Source organism: Lacerta agilis, chromosome 15 (genome assembly GCF_009819535.1).
Source record: "Lacerta agilis isolate rLacAgi1 chromosome 15, rLacAgi1.pri, whole genome shotgun sequence".
NCBI classification, from domain to species: domain Eukaryota; kingdom Metazoa; phylum Chordata; class Lepidosauria; order Squamata; family Lacertidae; genus Lacerta; species Lacerta agilis.
The window spans coordinates 14,588,407-14,611,091 of record NC_046326.1 but is presented as its reverse complement, the minus strand read 5'-3'; the positions used below and the strand labels follow the sequence as shown (position 1 = coordinate 14,611,091).

The 22,685-nt window shown below is 47.3% G+C and overlaps 1 protein-coding gene across 5 annotated transcripts in view; it reads right to left on the bottom strand.

Moving 5' to 3' along the window:
• Positions 1–8,304: 8,304 nt before the first annotated feature.
• Positions 8,305–22,685, bottom strand: part of CEP164 (centrosomal protein 164) — a 33,528-nt gene continuing 19,147 nt past the window's right edge. For 3 of the 5 annotated variants that reach the window (XM_033171600.1, XM_033171603.1, XM_033171604.1), the window contains 16 exons: positions 22,447–22,524; positions 21,700–21,831; positions 20,426–20,548; positions 20,085–20,228; positions 19,453–19,536; positions 18,285–18,353; positions 17,456–17,634; positions 16,480–16,609; positions 15,553–15,614; positions 15,118–15,325; positions 14,213–14,317; positions 13,287–13,401; positions 10,625–10,978; positions 9,806–9,872; positions 9,390–9,497; positions 8,305–8,495 (listed from right to left, as the gene is read on the bottom strand). In XM_033171600.1, the coding sequence (XP_033027491.1) occupies positions 8,396–8,495; positions 9,390–9,497; positions 9,806–9,872; positions 10,625–10,978; positions 13,287–13,401; positions 14,213–14,317; positions 15,118–15,325; positions 15,553–15,614; positions 16,480–16,609; positions 17,456–17,634; positions 18,285–18,353; positions 19,453–19,536; positions 20,085–20,228; positions 20,426–20,548; positions 21,700–21,831; positions 22,447–22,524 (2,058 nt within the window). In that variant the 3' untranslated portion in view covers positions 8,305–8,395. The remainder of the gene's footprint in view (positions 8,496–9,389; positions 9,498–9,805; positions 9,873–10,624; positions 10,979–13,286; positions 13,402–14,212; positions 14,318–15,117; positions 15,326–15,552; positions 15,615–16,479; positions 16,610–17,455; positions 17,635–18,284; positions 18,354–19,452; positions 19,537–20,084; positions 20,229–20,425; positions 20,549–21,699; positions 21,832–22,446; positions 22,525–22,685) is intronic. The other 2 variants (XM_033171602.1, XM_033171601.1) reach the window with 2 other exon arrangements.

Below are 22,685 nucleotides of genomic sequence, written 5' to 3'. Positions count from 1 at the left end.
CTTTTTTTGTATAAATGAAACTATTTTCTTCTTCTCCAAACCTGAGGGGGGAAATCAGCCAAGGGTGCAAAGCATTTGGTAATCTTTTTCACTGAAGGTTTTGCTGTTTCACATTGTCTTTGAAGAGGGCACAGAAGTAGACTGTGCGTGGCTCTCTTCTCTCCCCCTATCAAGCAACCCTGTTGGTTTTGAAGAGACTCCTTTGAGACACTGCATGTTGTTTTACTGTTTGGAAAACCATAGGATTTGCTTCAAGTTGCATCTGCCTCTGTGTTAATACATTTTTATATAAAAACAAAAAGCCAGCAGTGTGCAATAAAAGTTATGTTTCTATAACATCAGAGCCCTTTGTTTGCGGTGGGGCCAGATCCATAATGGCATGTAACGCAGGGCAGTCAAGAACTCTCCTGAATGTGGAAAAAGATCACACAAGGTGGGCTATCCACCGAGTTACACGGGAAAAAATAACTTCCCTTTTATGACAGCAGTAATGTCTGCAGAAGAGAAGGAAACTGTCAGAAGGGACACTATAGCATAAGAGCTCTCACTGTTCTAGAGTTTACTTGACCCAGAGGTATGCCCTGGAGTTCTTTACCTGCACAGTTATTAAAAAGGCAGTGCATGTCACTGCACAAAGTTAGCATGTGAACTCGCACACATGAAGCTGTTCATAGTTTTATACAAACACCTTCTCTTAAACATTACCAGCTATTCCAAAGCTCAGATTTAATTCCACCTGCCTTAGAAATGCCATTTCCGTTTCTAAGATACAAAGCAAGTAAAATCCAGCTTGTCTAAAGGGGCTAGCTATATAGCACAAAGAGGCAACATGCCATTATTTGCTTCCTGGAAATAGAGCCAGCTCTTCTGACGGGAAGGTGCCAATAAAGGGCAAATGACCATCAGTCTTGGTTTTTTGTTTCTACAGAAGGTACAGGGGGAAAAAATAGCTGGGAGTTTATACAGCAGGCACCTAAACTGTATTAAGCTAGTCCTGCTTACTAGCAACCAAGTTTCATGGGGCATGAAGGTTCACACACAACAAGATGGCAGTGGTGCAAGACAGTGTCAAACTGAACAGGGCTATGTTCCAAAAACCAAGTTTAGAAGAGTTTCCCTTAGTTTCATAGCAGAGGGCCAACCTCCTGCCCCTGATGTGGCGCTCTGCCATCCTCCACTCAAGGAGAGTAAATATTTAGCCTCTTCTATCACTCTGCTGTAGCCCATCATTAACCAAAGCTCTGCACCTAAGCACCAATTTGCAATAAAACCTCACCTAGAAAGCCACCAGCAAATGTGGCACAAGGCCATCCCCATCCAGCAGTTGTCTTACTCACAAAGTGGTCAGGGCCCCTCATATGTGATTTAGAGACTGCAACGCATATTTAGAGGATGGCAGAAAACTTCAAGACACTGCTATATAGAAAAGCTGTCCAAAAGTTGAGTAAAGACAGGCTTTGCTAGCACACAAGGGTCTTTTCCCCTTTCGTCCCACCCACCCCTTTCTCCAAAACCCATGCTTCTCTTGCTTCCAAATATGGCAGAAGCTGGCTTCTACTTTCCATGCTTGTGTTGTTGATATTTACGATAGTGAGTCTGGATGGTCACAGCTGCCCTCTCGGTTGGATCACTCACTTCCTTGCTCCTGCTGCTGGATACAGGGCTGGAGTCACCTAGGGATACAAAGGAAGAACAGCTCACTAGGAGAAAGGGCATTGCCGGCGAAACCAGAGCAGCCAACACCACCTGGGCCAGGATGGAGAAGGCAGAGAACGAGACAGAACTGAAGAGGTGAAGTGCAGCTGGGAGTAGAGATGCAGTGTGGGTCCCTGCCCTATTTGGATGTTCACGGTAATGATTACGGGAGGCAGGAGCTCGCTCATCCCACCCATGGTGTCCGTGCGCTTGGGAGCATGTCTGCAGTGAGAGCTTGCCAAGGATCATAGACCGCCCTTGCTCCTGCGAGACAACACCTGGAGCATTCAGGCTGTCCTTGTAAACTGAAATGCTGAGGGCATGCAGTAGGTTGCCCCTGCTGCTGAGATGTCCCTGAAAGTCCAAGGCGCTACTCTTGCCTTACACAATTATCAGTGTGCATCATCTCCCAGCCAGCTGCCCTACTGGAAAGCTGCTCTCTGCCTAAAACTGTGTGGCTCGGAAGAGGTTGGCTGAACTCCCCCTCCCGCTGCAAGCGACACAACAGAGGTAGCAAAGCAGCAAGGTCTTCTTTATGTGTGCCTGTGGAGATGGCAGACAGAAGAGCATTTTAGTGTAACGCTTACGTCAGTCGCTGAGCTTGCAAAGAATGGGTGCTTATCCAAGTCCCGCTTCAACGTCATGGTTGAAGGCGTCTTTCTAGGCTATAGCTAGGCCCCAGAGACAGCGCTAGAAAATGTGATGTGCTCATGTGTGATCTGTGGGGCTGGGAGGGCTCCAACTTTGGCACCTGAGGTGAGGAAGGCTCTTAATACCAGCAGGCGACTGGAGACCACCCCCGCCAGAATGCAGATCTGCAGCATGAACTGCACAGCCATGCATATTAGGAGCAGATGGTGCTGCTGAGAGAAGCAAAAACGCAAAGCAGGTGCTCTCTGCTCTTTCCCCCCGAGAGGGGGGAGGGAGCCTGGAATGCAATACCTTAAGTGTCTTCCCACCTCCAGCTGTACAGAATATATTACTGTTGTTATTATTATTAAGCATCTATTTGCCGCTTTTCACAAAAGAATCTCAAAGCAATTTAATAACCAGAAAACAAACAAACAGGTAAAATCAATTAAAAGACAACACTCTGCAAAAAAAATAGTAAACTCCCAGTGTCTGAAGGTAGGCTTATTTTGGGAAGGAGACATTCTGGCAAAGCCCTTCAGCAGTATAGCTGCTTCCACCTAGTGCAGAGACTACGCTGCAATTGGCCAAGCAAAAAAGCTCCTCTCGCCTTTTCCTATTCTGAGCTCAAGTCTACTATGGTGCGGGCAGCCTAGTTCATGGCATAGGGCTGCCACCTTGGCTTCTTGTACAAGGTAGCTGTGCAATGCAGGATGCCAAAGTAGAATAGGCTCCTCTAAAGGCCACACTCCAATTTGGAGTGATCACCCAAAGCCAGGTCTGTATCATTTTGGGGACAAAGGTTGTTTCCTGCAAAGTGTTTCGACTCCAGGCCCTGCCTTGTTGCAGATCAGTCCTCCTGCACCCATGTAGTTATCAGTGTAGCAAGGCCAAGCTCTCCCCTTCCCTTAAAAAAAAGTGACTTCACAAAAAGCCCATCACGCCAAAGCATGGGAGGAGCAGAAGTAATCACCCACTATCAAGGGGGAAGGAAGGGGGGAGTAAAAATATGGAATTTAGTGAGCATCAACTCAGAGAGACCTGACTAGCTTGTTCACCAGTGTTTTGTTAAAACAACAACAACAGCCCTACTCTTTAATTTCCTCTGTGGACATTACAAATTTAATCCCATTTGGTCACTTGCAGAAAAAGAGTGCATTCTCTGCACCCGCCATTCCAGCTCACCACCTCTAATCCGATTATCATGCAAGAGGCACTGAGAATAGCAACAGGAAAAGCCTATTTGCTCAGGACATGACTTTGAACCATGGCTGCAAATTGTCCAGTTATACTAAAGGGGATGCGAGGTGTGGCTACGGGCATTGGGGGGCAGGGAGATGACTCATGGAGGAGGGAAGCATCTGAATGCACAAAGTGTGTGTGTGTGTGGGGGGGGGGAGAGAATCCAGCATGGTTCCGAACAGATCCACTGATTGCTGGGAGGAAAGCAGGGGGGGGGGGGTTGCCTGCTTTTTTATTTTTTATTTAAAGAGAATCATAGAATCATAGAGTTGGAAGAGACCACAAGGGCCATCCAGTCCAACCCCCTGCCAAGCAGGAAACACCATCAAAGCATTCCTGACAGATGGCTGTCAAGCCTCTGCTTAAAGACCTCCGAAGAAAGAGACTCCACCACACTCCTTGGTAGCAAATTCCACTGCCGAACAGCTCTCACTGTCAGGAAGTTCTTCCTAATGTTTAGATGGAATCTTCTTTCTTGTAGTTTGAATCCATTGCTCCGTGTCCGCTTCACTGGAGCAGCAGAAAACAACCTTTCTCCCTCCTCTATATGACATCCTTTGATATATTTGAACATGGCTATCATATCACCCCTTAACCTTCTCTTCTCCAGGCTAAACATACCCAGCTCCCTAAGCCGTTCCTCATAAGGCATTGTTTCCAGGCCTTTGACCATTTTGGTTGTCCTCTTCTGGACACGTTCCAGCTTGTCAGTATCCTTCTTGAACTGTGGTGCCCAGAACTGGACACAGTATTCCAGGTGAGGTCTGACCAGAGCAGAATATAGTGGTACTATTACTTCCCTTGATCTAGACGCTATACTCCTATTGATGCAGCCCAGAATTGCATTGGCTTTTTTAGCTGCTGCATCACACTGTTGACTCATGAGAGGCTCCTTCATAAACCAAAAACAGTGGCAGGCTAGTTAGAAATCCCCACCCTCCCCCAATCGGTGCCTGTTGACCTTGAGTTTGCAGCATCTCACCTCTTCGTCCTGCGACCCCGTAGATACTGTTCTGCCGAGAACACCCACCTTTCTGGAAAGAAGAAGCATAGTCTAAACAGACAGACAAGGGGGGGGGGACACTGTGGTGCTCGGCCAAAGGGGCCAGCATGATCACTGCTGGCCAGTCATGCTCCAGAGAAGTTCACAAGCAGAGCAAGATGAAATGAGCCACCCCCACCGCCACTGTATGACCCCACAGCATTTAGCAACCGGAAAGCTGCATGTCACCAGCCTGGGTAGTAACTACTGATAACAGATGTTCCTGAGCATGAATTAGTTTGACCCCGTTACAAAGGGACCCGGGGGAGAGGCCTCTGGTGGCACTTCCCTTTATTAAGTCTGGTTATTGAAGCAATCCCAGCATCAACTGCTGAGTACAAGTTTCAAGCAAGCTGGAAACAAGACCCAAGTGGGTTTGGTCTGGTTTTCGCTCGGGGTTAAAAATCACTGTTGCTGCAGCAACATGGACCAAAAGAGTCTTCATGCATATTCATGCATGAACAGTTCCATATTCTGCCTTAAGAACTGCCTTAAGGTGGTGGTGGTGGGGGGGGGGGGTAACCGCAATAGCCACGGTGCTGCAACCAGCAGCATTCTCTTCTGTAGCCCCCCCACCCCTTTGCCTATTCCTCCTCCTCCTCCTCTTGGCTTTCATTTGCAGCATTGCCCTCCAAATATTCCAACACCTTTCCAGGAACTGAGCCTTTGTATCCCTTGCCCTTCCCTTTGCATCCATCTTCATCAGACAGAGGAGCCAACCCAAGTTTGAAAGGGAACAGCGATGCTCATTTCCAAAGCCTCCAGTGGCCGTCACTAGTAGGAAAAGACACATACCCCGCTGTCTCTGCTGGTACGGCGACCTGGAGTCACACACTGGACCTGCCATGGCAAGGGCTGGTGGACAAGGTAGGGCAGCGGCTCCTCCTGGAACAGGCTGTTGCCAAGCTGGGCAGAAGGCAGAAGAGTACAGGTTCATATTAAGCGAAGCCAGGGCTCCACCTTGTCCCTTCACCCCCAACATACCCCCTACACTTTTATCCATTTACAGATGTCACTATCACGAGGGACCCCCCCAAAACAAAGCAACCACAATGCCCACTCCATAAATCTCCTGGTGCAGTAGAAAATAGCAGTCCTACCATCTACGTGAGTGCAATTTCAGCACCGATTCCTGACAGCAAAGGAATTGCCCAGCACCTCATGAGCCCTCCCTGGCAGAGCCTCCTCTTGGGCCACAGAGGCAAGCTCACCTGCACAGGATTTAGCAAGAGCCAGACAAGAGGGAAGCTGGGCCCCAAGGCAGCGCCAGGACCCCCAAGCAAGTCATCCAGATGGGAAACAGAAAACTCTGCTTCCTGCAACTTGGAAGGTGCTGCTTGGGCCAGCCAGAGGCTTGCAGATTGTGCAAAAGCTCCAGTAAAGAGGTGGCATGGCCCTGCAGCTGCTGGAGCCCCCACCTCAGCAGCCCAAATCAAGCTGCCTGCTTGCTCTTCTGCTGGTATCACACATGGTGCTGCTGGGCAACACCCAGCTTGCAATACATAGAAGTCCTAGAATGAAGCCTCAAGCTCCAGCTTTAAGGAATGCCATGCTGGATGGAACCGGCACCCTCCTTTCTTGTAACATCACAGCAAAACTATTCCCCCCTTCCATTCCCAAATAAACTACAGGGAAGGGAGCCATCTTCTGCTTTGCTTTCTGCCATTACTTCCTAAGGCCTTGCTCTGGAATGAAAGACATACTGACCTGATCCAATGCTTTCACCATGAAATAGAGTGCCGTCATCAGTGTCCCCAGCATGGTGAGAGAAGTCAAGAAGCCCCCCGCAGAAGGCCAGCGTGCCTCAGGTCAGTCTGTGACGAGCCACACTCCTGGTGCGTCAACAGGGCAAGCTGCTGCCAAATGTCCTAATGAGCTTAAGAGAGCAGGCCTGTCCTATTTGAAAAACCTGCCGCCCTTGGGAGCCTCTAATCTCCAACACTTAGGCCCAAAGAGCGTCATGTTCCCATTCACTCTGTCTCGCACACACATGGAGAGCACTGGGCAGGGGTAGATGCGCAGATCAGGGATTAGGAGTCAAGAGGGAGGCTTGTGATTTTATTTGCTTTCCCGGGGATTGCACTCTGAGCAAGGGGCTGTATTGCCACTGAAAACAGAGGAAGCGTACAAACCTTTTTGTCAATAAAGGGATTCTCTATCTATGGCTTATCAGAAGGCAGAATTCCGTAGCCAGCAAAAGGGCAGTGTGGTTTGTCTATTGAGTGCATTTCACATTTTTCAGACGTATGTGGGTGCAGCAATCGGTAACAGCGACTTGCTCCTCCATCACCATCCTCCTCCATGAGGGCTTCTGCACTGATTGCAGAACAGAAATCTGGCAGCTGGAAAAGTGGAAGGCTCAAGAAACAGTGAGTGGATGGGGGATACCAGGTGAAAGGGCAGAGGGGGGAGCAAGTACCCACTAGATCTAATGCAGTGGAGAAAAAAAGGGGCAAAACCAACACAGATGTATAAGCATCCATTTAATTGGTATACAAAATACAGCCAGTAGCTGACGGCCTACACCAGTTCTCTTGCCATAACACACACTTTGACACAAGACAAGGATGTAAGCCCTTTCTATTGTCTGGGTACACTCCAGAAGGGGACCCTCATAAAGCTATTAGGTGCTGTGAAGGAACCACAGGAGAGCAGCAGGACAACTCGCAGCAGAGATCTGCATGGAGAAATGTCAGGAATGTAGGGAAGATAATGGAGAGGAGCCCCTGGGCATGCCGAGCGTGGCTGTTGCTGCAGCACCAGCTCTAGGGGCATGCTGCCCTCTTAGTGCCTTAAAAGCCAGAGCCAGCTGGAACCTCAAAAGTATGACAGCAGCCAGACATCTGGCCTAAAAAAAAATGAGGGACACACACAAGATTAAATTTTCTGGAGGCAGCTTCAGCAAAGAGTTTCCACTACTTTCAGTAGGTACACTGGAGTTCACATGTGGCCGCTGCCCTCCTGATTTTGTGGCTCCAGCACAAGAACACGTGGCTCTGGCACCAGCTGGGAATACAGGAGTGTCCCTGCTACAGCTCTCAGCAGCATTTGCCCAGCCAGCTCTGCTGCTTGGAAAGCTGAGCAGGGAAGGGAGCCTGTGAGACCCAATGAAAACTGGAAGATTCAACAAACTAGGAAATTCAAGTGCAACCAGCTCTTCCTGCCTGCTTCAGCATCTGCTGCTCTCCACAATCATAAGAGTTGCAAACTGCTCACCCAAGCCCAAAGTAGGATATCTGGGCTGGCTGGCTGGCTGTGAGTGTGTGTGTGTGTTGCAGCTTTGGAAGACAAGACTTGCTTCAGATAAAAATCTATTGGAATAGAAGCCAATAGCCAGAAGACACTGTTGCATTCAGGACTGGGAAAGGCAGAAGCAGCAGCACAGGCAAAGCAGCTCAAGGCTTCAAGGTTTTGCCATTTTGCTGTTCATGCTCTCAGGCACTGTCCTCCTCTGAGAAACCATCACCTCCTTCCCTCAAGGAAAGTGACTTCACCTCCCGGGCACTTCCTTGGGTTAACAGAAGACCAACCAGAAAGCTACTGGTTAGTAACGCTTTGATTGTTTCCCCCACTGAATTCATGGCCTGTCTTGTGCAATTGGACCAGGCAAATCTCCTGCAGCTGCCCTTCTCTTCAAAGAGCCAGGCTCAATGGCCTGGACACGGCTCAAGAAAGCAGGCAAGGAGGCTGCCAGGTACAGGGGAAATGCCATGTATTGTCAAGCAGGGAGAACTCCCAAGTCTTTGCTGCTGGGAACTGCCTTTCAGCTGGACTGCGCCCCGTTGTTCAGAAGTTGTAGACCTCGAGTCGGTTGCTCTTGTCCAGTCTGAGCTGCAGCAAACCAGTGCTGCTGGTCAAGGGCTTTGAGGGACTTGGCAGGAGAGGGCTGACGGTCTGGGTGAAGGAAAAGCCCAAGAACATAGCAGAGGGGGCCAGAGGCTGAGGATGCATTCCACTCATGACAAAGGTGATGTAGCTCAGCAATCCTTAACAGCAGTGGTTGACTGCATAGGAGTGCCAGAAACTGCTGCAGGAAGACACCATGAGAGGCAGCTCAGACTGCACCCTCTGCTGCCAAGCAAGTAATTCCCTGCTACATGCCCCCCCCATACTGCTTTAGAAGGCTCAAGGTGATGTGCATAAAAATGGTTTAACTTTAAAACAATACCAAGTAGATACCCAGCTGGGAAAGACAAAAAATGTCTACATTTGCTTTTCAGAAAGTGCAGATCGTGGGAACCTATCATTCCACAGAACAGGGCCACACTAAAAGACCTGCTGTGAGTTACTGTGGAGCAGACTGCTGATCTCTTGGGAACCTTAAAGAAAAACTCTCCTGCAGTGACAGCAGTGACCTACTGGGTATTATAAGGGATAAGGCAGCCTCTCAGGTAGCCTAGTCCTGAGTTGTATAGGGCCTTACATGTTAGCACCAACACGCTGAACTTGGCCCAGTAGCAGGCTGAGAGCCAATGCAAGTCCCGCAAGTAACGTGCTATATGCTGGGGGTAGCTTGTTCTGCACCAGCTGCAGTCTTCAAACCAACCTCAAGGGTAGCCTCGCAGAGTTCATTGTAGTAATTCAACCTTGAGGTTACCAATATAGTACATGGATAACTGTGGTCAAGTATAGACTGACCCAGCCACCCATACAGATGGGTTCAAAAGTCATTCCTGCTAGCTATCTGTTTCTTTGGGGAGGTTGCTTAAGTTTGAGCAGGCAACTAAGTGCTTTGAGGTTCTGGTCCTAAGAGAGAGGTGAGGCAAGAACAAAAGGATACACTCTGGAATCCTGTTTGAAGCTTTCTAGCCATTTCTTGTTGGCTTCGATCATGCTCTGGATGTTCGGCTTCTCCGCCCCACGGCGCTGGAGCAGGCGGACTTGCTCACTGTCGAGAAGCAGAAGGGTGGGGGGAATGAATAATGAACAGAAGAATGGTTCTTCTGGATCAGGCCAGTGGCCCACATAGTCCGGCATCCTCACAGTAGCCAACAAGAATCAATCAAGCGCCCTCAAAGTGTACGTATTAAGGAGCACCCTAATAATGAGCTGAACCCCCCAAAAACGGGGCAGATCACTGCCAGTTTTTAATTTTGAAAGTAGATCACAGTCTCTTGAGAGTTGGCCACCCCGGCCTTAGAATATCCAACTATTTAGCCTGACTGGCCAGTTGTCAGCAGTATAAAGATGCCTTACCCAGGTGATACGTAGCCCAGCGTGCCGTCCAGAGGTCCAGGACTTCCACAGGACAAAGGGAACCTGCCTGGAACAGAAGAGAGCATCAGTTTTTAGCCCAACATGGGACTGCCAAGCTACCACTGCCCTGCCACTTGCCGTGCATGCGCATGGGTCAGAAGCAACTCCTGCTTTCCCTCTTAAGCATTCAAGGACCTCCAAGGGTCCCTGCAGGGTGCAGGGCTGGCTTGTCAAGTGACTCCTATGTCTGGGAGGGGCTCTCAAACTCCCAGTCTGAACAGAAAAGAGCAAAAACGTCTCTCGCAAACAAGTTGGTCACCCAATAAAGCAAAAACCATCAAAAATGGCAAATGCAATTCAATGTAAGCCAATGTAAAGTGATGAAAATTCAATTTTCCTAATTTCAAAATTCCTAATTTCATATACATGTTTCTGGAGTCTGAACCGGCAGTAACTAACCAGGAATGAGACCTTGGGGCCATAGTGGATAGCTCAATGAAGATGTCAATGTGGTGTGCAGGAGCCGTGCAAAAGGCAAATTCTATGTTAGGGTGCATTAGCAAAGGGACTGAAAAATGAAACAGCCAGTATCCCCTTAGGAAACTAAGTATCCCCTTAGGAAGCCAGTATCCCCTTAAGAAACTAAGATCTCAGGCCATTAGGTGTTGTTGCTGCATTCAAAAACCAAAGAAAGATACCTCTCTCTCACTGAAACTCTGCCCTAAGCCCCCTCCACCCCATGTAATTTCCCATTGGCTCATAACTGCCATTAGGACCTTCTGAATACTGCAAAAGAACAAAATGCTGACAGATTCTCACCTGGGAAATACTTGCGCCACTTTTCCATCAGCATGGCGTCCACTGACTGGCCTGCCGGAGCAGAGGGGCTGGGACCTGAGCCAGCCCAGACCCACTGGGGGAGAGTGTTGGGTGCAGACGGTGTGGCAGAATGGGAATCTGCCAGAGGGTTACAGGTAGCAAGGGGAACTCTATCTCTAGGCAATGTGGAGGCGGGACCCTGGGTGGAAGTGAAGAGGGGAAGTGGCTGGTTGCAGAAGGAACTCAGGTGCTGGAGGACAACCATCAGGTCACTGGTGAGGCGCTGCAGCGAGTTGGCCAGGTACTGGATCTCATCAAAGGGAAGGAACTGGTGGTCCGGTTTCATGTCAGCCACTGTGGGGAGAGAGGAAGAAAGAAAGAGTGACATAGCTAGAGGCTATGCAGTAGAGAACCTTTTCGCCTGCAAGTCTGAAACCAACCCAGAGCTCACACACGACAGGCCAAGTCCAAGTAATTCACCCCATCCCTGGACAAAAGAGGCGAGGTCAGAATTTATCGTGGCTTCCTAGGATAGGAGGCGTGCAAAGCTCAGCAGCTAAGGAAGAATGTGCTTAATAATGTTAAATTCTCGAGAATAATCTTTTGGAGAATATTCTCGATTAATGAGAATATTACAGAATTTTCAATTAAAATAGGAGAATATTCATTTTAATGCAGTGAAAATAATATAATTTTAATGCACTGAAAATGATATAATTAGATAATATACATGTTTATTCATGGGTAAACTTGTTCAGATGGTAACCAAAAACTGTACAGATACTTTTATTCAATGGGGCAATGCAGTGAATCCACATTCTTTGATTTTTTGCACCAAACTTGAAATTGAAAATTCAACATGAATGACTCACATTAAGCCTGCCACTAACCGTATATTTAGTAAAGGAACCACAGTGAAAAAAAATAAGCACAAGCCGACTTGTCACTTGCAAGTATCAAATTAAAAAGTAAAACATGTCTTATAGTTAAACCATTCTAAGGTGATGGCACCAGTAATTCTCATGTTAAGGTTTGGTATAAGGAAACTCAGTAGTTAAATCATATTTTATTCTTCCATTAGAGCAGGTAGATGTTATAGGACTAGTCAAAAAATACAACTGGCATGTTAAGGTTTGATACAAGTAAATCCGGTAATAGGCTATCTTGTGCTTCTAATAGCTCTAACAGCCCAATCGCCTTCTAAATCCAGCCTGCAGACGTTCCGGGAATCAGCATGTTTTTACATGAGTAGAATGTGTCCTTTTATTTAAGATGCATCTCTGGGTTATTTGTGGGGCATAGGAATTCGTTCTTTTCAACATATAGTCCACCCCCCCACAAAGGTCTGAGGGACTGTGGACCGGCCCCCTGCTGAAAAAGTTTGCTGACCCCTGCTCTCATGCTTAATAACTGTTGGTGACTAAAACGCAGTTTGATAAACAAAACTATATGCATACTATAAAAAGAAGCCTTTAACATTAAATATATTATCATTATATGATAATATATTTCAGTACAGTGGTGCCTCGAAGACGAAATTAATTCGTTCCGCGAGTGCTGTCGTACAGCGGAAATTTCGTCTTGCGAAGCGCAGTCGGAGGAAGCGCGGTTTGACGGGAAAAAATCGCAAAACATTTTTGTTTTGCGAGTCGCGGCCATAGGGAAATTCGTCTTGCAAGTCACCCTTTCGTTAGCGAATGCCTTTCGTCTAGCGAGGCATTCGTCTTGCAAGGTACCACTGTATGTCAATCTCTGATAAATGGCGCCTTGTACCATTGAATGGCACTGCAAAAACCAATTACTGGCACTAAATAAAATATAAAAACATCAACTGTTTAAATCAAAGCCACCTCACATGCTGTTGCGCATAACTGTATAGGCCTAGGTACTTTAAGTGTATAAAGCATTAAAGCTACTTTCTGTTAAAAAAACAACAACACCACACTGTATGCCCAAGGGTATAGAATTGCTAAGAATAAGGTCACACCAAAATAGAAAAAAGGCTATTACACACAGTTGAAATACATACGAATTCAAATGTTCATCAAATTAAATGAATAGCATTTTTAAAACTAGAAAAAAAGGTTTCTGTAGCTGACATTTCAGAACTGCCAATGGTGAATGACACAAAACCCAGTAATGTAACTGGATCAAAAAAATCATTATTCATTATTTATACTGGCAAGATCACAACCTGACTTATTATTTACTTGATTTTTTAAATGTGGGTTGTAAAACTGGTTCTTACATTAGAGTTTACAGTTTGTGGAGAACATTCTCCGGAGAATTTTCTAGCAGAGAATATTCTCATTCTCAAGAATATTCTCCGTAGAATATTCTCACCTCACATCACGCAATGCGCTGACCCCAAAATTCCACATGGCATTTCTGGTCACCCCAGGAGAGCAGAAGGGATGGAGTGCTGACAAAATGGAAGGCAACATCTCCCAGTTGAGAGGCCAAGAACAGGAGAAGGGCAAGAGGAAGGGAAAGCGCCAGACCCATTTCACCACCAAAGGAACTTCTAACACGTTTCCCTCTAAAACACAGCTAGTTAGGGGGCACCTTACAGGTGGCAGGTTGGTGTAAAATGGGCAAAAAGACACTGAATGCTGGTACTGTGATCCCACTCAAGAGCATTTTCGAAAAAACGAACTCTTACCTTTGCGGAGAGGTTCATCCGTGTTCATCACACCGCTGGTGTTTTCTGAGTCAGTGACATCAAAGGTCACCACCTTCTTGCAGGCCATTCCCTTCAGTGTATCTTCATCAGAGAGCTGGGGGAGGGAAAGAGGATTTCCTTACTACTCTAGTGAGTACTTCCTGCCAACTAGAAGGCAAAGCAGAGGCACCAGGGCCATCTTTTCCAGGCAGTCAGGAAAAAGGATGCCAACCCAGGTTCTCACAACTAACGTGTCCCTTCCCCTGCTCCTTTTTATTTAAATATTTTTAATTCACTTTATATTTCCATTTTATTTTGCTCCATTGAAATATTTTCTATAAAAACCATTATAAAATAACCAGCTTAACTTGTCCCTTACTCACAAATTCTACTTTTCCTTATGAGAAGTTATGGGGTCCCCGTTCCAGGTGACTGGCAGAAGAAGGGATGGAAACTCCCACCCAAGGATAGATCGTACAAGCTGCTCCCCATTTTGGCCTTTTCCAGGACACACTCACAAAGCAGGAGTGCTCTGGGGCTCCTGTCCTGCTTCTGGGTTTCCCAGAGGCATCTGGTCATACACTGTTAGAACAGGATGTTGGACTAGATAGGCCACTGGCCTCTTCCAGTTCTTATTAGCTGTGAGGAGACCCCTTGCACAAGCTGAACTCCATGCTATTCCAGGCAGGTTGGAAGACAAAGATGGCCACTCTGGTTGGTCCAAAGATAGCAGGCACCCCTATTAGGTAGGAGAGCAGAAATGGAAGCAGAGTGGCTCAAGCACCCCAGGGGATTTACACCCTGGCAAGCAGTTCCTCCCCAGGACAATCCTGGCAAGATCTTGGACAAGTTGCTTCAGTGGGCTCTACTCCTCTTCTCCACTCTGGCTTGCAAGAACAGGCATGGCTCAAGCAATGTGGAGATACCTCTTCCAGCGAGGACATCAGCTGGCTCAGCACCTCCTCGGTCTGCTTCACCAGCCCTTTCCCCTTCTGCATGGTGGAGTTCATCTCATCTAGCGTCTTCTCTTCCTGGGGAGGAGGAAGCATCTCGTTATTTTTCAGCATCATTCTGACTACTGCTGACAATGGCGATGAAAGAACCAACAAAGGCCGTTTGATTTTCCCTGGCCTTTAAAAGTGCATTTTGAGCTAATTTTAACTCTGTTGCAATTTTAATTTTCTGCTCCTTTTTTTATTTCACTTAGTATTGTTTGCATTGTGCCTTGGGAGTGGACAAACAAACAAACAAACAAGAATGGTGAAATACCAAGGCCAAAATGAAACACACAGTGTTTACTCAGGATCGGGATAAATTGGAGAGAGAAGCCAGGTTTCTGCAACACACAGTGAGGATTCGTGAATGTTATACAACAGTAGCTTTAATTGTCAGATTTTGCAGAGTGATTTTATTGTACTGAACCTTTCAGATTTTTGTCTATATGCCAATAAATGAAACACACAAGGTTTATGGGAGCCCTATGGGTGCAAACACCCACACAGCCCCTGCTCTACGGCTTGCTTCCACCTGCTGCTGTTGTTCCATCCTTCCCTGACTTGCAGCAGAACGGCCACTGCCAAAGAGCTGCTTTAATTTCTCCAAGAGGCAAATGCCAAAATGGGCACAGGTGTGCACATCCATCACACTGTAAGACAGTCTTCCCTTCCAACCAACTCTCATTGGAGAATAGCACAAATCCAGCTTGTCTACCGTGCTGGAGTCCAGGAGGGAGGGTCAGCCTGTGTCTCCCCAGCCACCCTGCGAGGTTGGCCACCACTACCCAGCAGGCTTAATCAGAATCAGGCCAATTTTTTCCAGGGCTGCAACTCACCGTTTCCAGGCTCTTGCGTACGCCATCCAGCCGCTGGAAGCGGCCAAAGTCTTGAGCGGTCCCTGGTGCCTTCTGCGGGTCGAAAGACCAATGCTGCTTTGCTGCTCTCAAGGCAGTTTGCCTCCTGTGCATGGAGCGAGTATTGCGCACCAAGAACTCCTTGGCTGTCTTCAAGGTAGCTCCTTCGGCAAAAACGGTGCGCTGCACCCTGCAGGGAGGGAAGATTTGAGCAAGGCTTCTTGACGGGTCCCAAGGAACGCCAAGCCACTTTCTTTCAACTCTGAAATAGCCCCTGCTATGTGGGGCTCTCAGAGAACAGCGCCATCAGCCTCCCATGGGGAGGCCAACCAGCCAAACCCCACTGCTTTGCCCTCAACAACTGTCCAAGCAGCACATTAGGCTCCTCATGGAGCATCACAGGTTTCCTTCACTTACTGTTCCAGGAGGACACTCCTTTCTTCATTGCCCTTTGAAGTCGACATCTCTCCAGGGGAGGGCTGGAGGGTTTAATGATTATTAAAGTCTGTTAATTAACAGGCAAATAAATGCTGAACCCCATTCTGCCCACAGAACATGATGGCACCTGGGACCAAAATTATGCAATCATCAACAACAAGGTGGACCTAGATTTCAAACTGGGCCAACAATTATTTGAGAACACAGCCGATTCCTAAAGTTCATCCTATTCTATCCATCATTGCAGTTGTAAATCACATTTGAGCCCCAACTCTCTGGTGCCTGTGAAGAATTGGATTAAATTGCCTCCTTTCAGGGATGGAGAAAACACCCTCTCTTCCTTAGCAATACTTTACACATTTACACGGAATCTTCCTTGGTACTTCTAAAAATCCATGCATAATGATGGCACATAAATAATGATCTCACTACTAAAACCCTTGGATAGGACATTCTGCCACTATAAATTTCATTTTCAGAGAGTTCACAAGTCTGCTGTCACTGATAACTGAAACGGACACATTTTAAGAATACTGGCATTAGTGAGCAATTATTGCTATTTATTTATTAAAATTTGCATTTGTTTTGATCTCTTTATAACAACTATATATCATTATGCCATATGCTCAGTATATTAGTTACAAACATTTCATCAGTTCTATACCGATACCAAATCAAAATAGTATTGAGTTCTGCTGAAAACTCTGAACTGGCCTCTCATAACTGCTCATTCTAATGAATAAAATAACTAATTAAAATATCTCAAATCTTTCTCAGCTAATGATGAACTGTTGAATCATTCATTCCCACTACAAATCCAAGTCCAAGTTCTGGAACTGAAAACTGGGTCAATGGTAAGGACTTGCTCCACTTCCCCACCCAACACACCAGCAATACTCCACTAACCGCTTGGGCGCTCTCTTTCAGGTCCTCAACCCGGAGGGCTTCCTCCTTTTTCTCTGGAGACGTCTTGCTGCTTCCCACCTCCACCTTATTCAGCAGCTCTTGCCTGCTCTCGATGGCTGTCTCCAGTTCACTACAAACAGCACAGAGAGAGAGATAAAGCACAAGCACACAGCAGCTAGAACAGCCTTCCACCTGGCACTGAGCTCTGGTAGATCCTCACTCAAAACCTGTGGGCTAAAGGTTGGGGACATGACACTAACACAAAGGAGATGCCTTGGAGCAGCTCCATCCCATGAATGCAGGAAGGGGAATGAATACCTTTTGGCTTCCAACAAAATATTAAAAATACACTAAAACACCACGTTTACTTTTCTCCAGAGACATTTCTCCCTCTGATCTGCCTGCCACAGATCTTGCAGAGGAAGGAGTTGGAAATGCACACTGTGCATATTAAAACCATCTTCTCCCTCAGCTGATTCCCACCTGTCTCAACAGTAGATGGGCATGAGAGGATTCAGAGGGTCAGATGAAATCCAGCTACAGGCTGCAGCAGGCCTATGGGTTCCCCACTCATTCAATATTACTGCATTTATTTATCATCAATAAACTGTATAATCTGCTTCAGTTAGTCTTGAGTCTTGTCATTGTAACAGAGTTTACCACTGACTAGTTGCCAAATTGTAAACTCAAACTCCAGATTAAGTTTCTCTGAGAAAGTTTTTTCCACTTACTTTATTCGTACCTTTGTATTTGTTGTTTTTTAAAAAAATATTTATTTACATTAGGTTTCTAGATCTTATTGTACTATTAAAAACTTTAATAAAAATCTTACTTACTTTATTTTTTATATAACAAAAAGAAAGGTGGGGGGGGGGGAGGAGCTCATCACCACTCCCAGATATTTCTCAAGACCTGGTAGTAACTGTGGCTCATAAGGTAATCTCTCAACAGACTCATTTGGTGCTAGCACACACACCTGACCCTCTTCTGCAGCTGCTGACTCTGTAGCTGTAGCATCTCCACCTGGGATTCCAGCTCTGATTTCTGGTCCTGAAGCTCCGCCAGATCCCCACGCAGCTGCCGTGTTGTCTCCGCAAGATCCTCCTGCTCTTTTTGGGATTCCTCGAGGCGGCGCTGAGCTGCCAAAGCTGCTTCCTGAGAAAGTTCCAAGCATTTGTTGTTTTTCTTGTCACACATATGAAGGTCATTATGAACCTGATGTGCCACCATATAATCCTCAAAGGTGGTGAAATGCAGCTCTTACTGCACTTGTCATGGCAAAGGAAAGACCATTGGGGAAGTGAAAACCCAACAGCAGCCATTCTCTGCTTCTATAATGGCCATGACTGTTTTATCAAGGAAAGAAACAAACCCAACCCTATCTCCCTCAACCCCCAAATCAATGATGAGAAGAAGGGGAGGCGAGGAAGAGTGGCCTTGGTAGCTTGGCCAACACAGCAGCTAACTCCAAGTGGCTGGCGATCCACCATGTTGATGAACAAGGGAAACTCTGTGTATACACAGCTCGGCTAGAAGGACCCATGGCCTTACTTAAAACAGACAGCAGCTCACCACTGTACACGCCAGGCCAGTCAGGGAACCTTGCCTACCTCTGCCCTATATGAAGTGGCTTAGAACAGGAAACCAAACTCCAGCTTCAGTCTTGGATTGACAGAAGCAGGCATTCGGAAGGTTGGTCTCCTCCCTGATGTCTGTTACTTTGACTAATGTGAGAAGATGACTAGCACAGCCCTGGCATAGGAGAAAGGGGGCTCTCAGTCCTTGTCAGAGCTGGCAACACCTACATTTCTTTCTTGCTCCAGCTCCTTTTCTTGCTCCAGCACCTGCTGCCTTTTCTTCCTCAGGTTCTCCTCCTGCATGGGGACAAAGAACAAGAAAATGAAGAAGGCAAATTGGTCACTTGGGGAAGGCCCAGCAGCTGGCACAACTGATAAGTCTTTTCTGGAGCCGAACACACACACTCGCAAAATTGATGGCAGCCTGCCACACTGAGAATGGAGCAGACAGACCCACCCAGGAATCCTCTGGGCTCCTGGTGGTGTGCACGTCTGTTCCATGTGTTTGTGTGGTGCCCCCCAAACTCAACTACTTAGAGACAACACTGAACTCCCTAGTGGGTCTGTCTGTTCCTGTCCAAGCTAACCAGAGCACGGTAAATTCAGTTTCCCATTCTCAGCAGGGAGTGGAGCGGACAGGGGTGGCAACTGCAGCTCCCCAGAGGACTCCCAAGGAGAGGGGAGAGGAGAGAAGGCTGGGGAATACTCCCAAAAGGAAGGTGTTTGAAAAAGGGTAAGAGGCTGCCAGCTCTGCAGGCAAGGGGTGACATAACTGGGCTTCTGAACCCCACAGGGGTGCCGCCAAAAAAAATTAGTTGGTCAAGGGAACTATGGACTCAAAAAGGTTGAAAACCTCTGGTCCACAGGATCCACCTGCCTGAAGACAGATGCTGAAGCTTCCCTCCATGAGAGAAAGCCTTGGGTCATGTTGAGGATGACTTGACCTTTTTTGTTGGCTTCCTTAACTGGAGTGCTAGATAGTCAGCTGGTTGTGAAAAATGTTGGGTGAAGACCAGATTGAGGAGGGCCAAGTACTTCAAAAAGGTCTAGGATGTATAGAAAGGTTGGCTGAAACCTCTTCTGGCATGAGAGGGCTGGTGGTCTTTCATCTAGTTCTGGAGAAGCCCAGGAGCAAACAATTAGATCTCCTGTAGAAGGATGAGTCAAGAATGGGAGGTGGCTCCTCTACCAGGAGTGCGTTACAGACTTTCCTGTCTTCTCCCATCCTCTGCTGAGAACAGAAGGACAAATGTACATAGATGCAGGAGCTGGTGGCAAGGCTAGAATCCAGAGTAGGAAGCTTTCCCACAACGTTCAGGACCTTTCCTGTTCCAATCTTCAAGGACGTCAGTCTCACAACCATCAACACTGCAATTAGCAGCACATCTGTGCTCACCTGGGCATGGAGCTGGGAGAGTCTTGCCTCCATATCCTTGGCTTGGAGCTCCAGTTCTGATTTCATGCTCTGGACCTTTTGCTCCTGGTACAAAGAGAGTCATCGGACATGCAGGTAGGTACTGAAGTCTTCCACAATATTCAGCAACAGTCAGTCAATAACGTCACACAGAATATGGCAATCACATGTCAAATGGGATGGAACGAAGAGGAAAACTTCTAGCAGTATGACAAAACAACTCGCAATATCTAAGAGGGGGAAGCAGTACCCACAACCCTTCCTTCACCATATCATAGGCTGTTTCCATTTCAGAGCCACATCTTGGGAACTGTTCTCTAATGAGCAGCTTCCACACAGCTGGGGCAATTTTTAAAGACCTAATTCCAGGAATGCTTTCCATGGAGTTAGCAGTCTTGTGTCCCAGCAGAGTGCAGATTCTGTGGCTGGGAGCTGTGGGCATGCAAGTCATTTAAACTGCTGGTGAGGAAGCGGCTCCAATGGGTCGTTATGTTTCTGCCCCCCCCCCCGACACAACACTACAGTGGGGGAATAAGATCCACGTGCCCCTCTGAAGGGACTCTCATGCTGTCCATTCTCCCCTGCCCGATTCCACCAGCACCTCCCTTCCCTACCTGGTCCGAATGACTCTTGTGCAACTCCTTCAACTGTTCGGCCTGCTTTTTCTGCAAGGCATCCAGCTCTGCTTTATGGTTCAGCTCTAAACGCTCCTGCTCGCTTTGCAGGGTTGCCAGCAGCTCAGTCCTCTTCTTCCTCTCCTGCCACACATCAAGCACAAGAGTTAGCTCTAGCAATACAGAGGAAGGGAGGCCACACTCACAAGCGGAGCTCTTTCCAATCCTCAAACGCCTTCACCCACACATCTAGGTTACTGGTGTGCAAAAAGGACACAGCCACATGCTTGCCACATGCAGCGGCTCACTTTCCCCACCAAATGGTTTGGCTGCAGGCTTACCTCATCCTCGTTTTGTGCCTGGATCTCGGCTATGGTTTCCCTGTGTGCCTCTTGCATCTTTTCCAGCTGCCTCGCATGGTTGCGCTCAACTTCCTGGCGCTTCTCCTTCAGGAGGTCACTAAGCTGTAGGGATGTCAAAGGAACCCTGGCTAAGCCAACATTCCCAGTGGTTAAGCTACCATTCCAGCAGTGGCTCACTTTTCAGCGGACATGGGCTGCTGGGAGCCCCTTGCCTGTGGTGCTTCTGAGCTTGAGTGGGAAGCCAGAGTGCTGCTTCTAGACACAATCTAAGATCCTACTTGCTACCTATAAAGTTCTGAATGGCTGGCTCTGTACATGTGGACAAGACACCACCATCCAACTGCTTCATCTGGATATTGTGAAGCACAGAGATCTCCAAGTTGTCTTGCCTCCTCCATGAGGATCTGGGGGTGCCAGCACAGAGACTGATTCTTGCCTTTCTGGTCTCGGTTGAGGTCAGTAAAGGGCAAGGACCAGTAGCTGGAGAAAGGAAGCTTGTGGGTCTAAAACCTCAATTGCCTCTCCTGATTCAAATGGAGGAGAGATAAAAGCTGGGATGGCATCTGCATACGTCACTCAAAATCTGCTAATGACAGCTCCCAGAGGCTTCATATAGCACAGGGGACAAGATGGAACCCTGCAGTACAATTCCCATGGCACCGAACAGTAGCCTCCCATAACTTTCTGTAAATGGGCCTCAAGGCAGGTGTGGAAGAACAGTGCCCCCTACTCCCAGAGATGCTCTAGAAGGACACAATGTTCAACAGTATTCAAAAGTGGCCGAGAGATTGAGAAGAATGGGCAGAGTCACACTCCCCACCATTGCCTCTTACAAACCAGAATGGCCAAGGCAGTTTCAATGCCCAGCGTTCCTGGCTGCTTTTCTTCACTGGATGAGAAGCACAAGGGAAACCCTCCTGGAGGTACTCTCTGCACCCCAAGATAAAAGTGAGGATACACAAAGAACTATTCCTAGTGCTTGGCAACTTCTAGGCTAGGAATGCTCAGCATTTCCTCTCGGATGCCTGATTGAGCCTTCATGGCAGGACTCTGTGTCCACCAGCAGACAGAAAGCTGGCTCTGGATGCTGCTGCACTTAATCATGTTTGGAGTTAGTTCATGCAATGGCTCCTCCACACCATTCAGCATGCCCCACCCTTGCAAGCAGATAGCACAGGCTGGCTCAGAGTAATTTGGACTCTGTATACATGTGGGACGCTCAGCAAATCCAGGCTCTGTTTCTTCCTCATTACCTCTCGCTCATACTCGGCCACCTGATTCCTCTTCTGCTGAACATTTTGCTCTGAACTCTCCAATTGTTTCTGTAATTCTGCCTCCTCCCTTTTATGGGCTTCTGCTATCTGCATCTGGAGAGCTGAGACAACCTGCCAGAAAAGGATGAAAATCTTTATTGGACTGTCACCAAATGTGTAAAGCAGGCAGCTTGCTGTTTTCTGCAGGCTGATGTGAACTACCAACATGCTCTAAGCTGGTAAAGCTAGAAGTTTCCTTCAAGTGAGAGACTGGACTGTTGATCGCTGACTATATTGGCTGTTGTAATTCTTCCAGCAATTAGTCTTCTTTTATTGGAAAATGACTGATTGCCAGTTTGTTCTGCAGTCAAGTTGTCTGAAATGCTGCTTTGAAATCCAGATGTGGTGAAAAACAGGGTATAATTTTTTTTAAATACAATAAAAATAAAATAATAAATATAATAAATATTTGGCCCACATCATCTGACGTGTGTGCTTTGCCAACAAGTGGATGAGTGCTGGCCCCTTCATGGTAGAAAGGGGAGAAAAGTGGGAAAGAAAAACAGAAAAGTTACAGGGTTTTTTTTAAAAAAAAAAAATAGAGAGCCAAAAGGAAGAAAGAGGTTTCTTGTCTGGGTTACTAGACTGACTTGAACTCAGCAGTGGCTGTGCGGGCTTGTCGGTCATGAAAATGTTGCAGGTGCAGAAAAAGGCATGCAGGCAGCACCTTCCCTCCCGATAATTTACCTTTTCGTGTTCTTCTTTTGCTGCAGATTTCTGCAGCTGAATCTCTTCTGCAAACTGTTCCTTTAGTTCCTGCATAGCCTGGAAAAGCATAAAGTAGTCAGACAGTGTCTAGGGGCAGTATCCAAGACACGCATTCAGTCAGTGTCTATGGGTAGTATTTTCCCTTGCACATTCAACCCCCAACCCCAACCTGGAACCCTCTCCTAATCTGCTCTAGAGGGTTGGGAGCAAAACCCAGA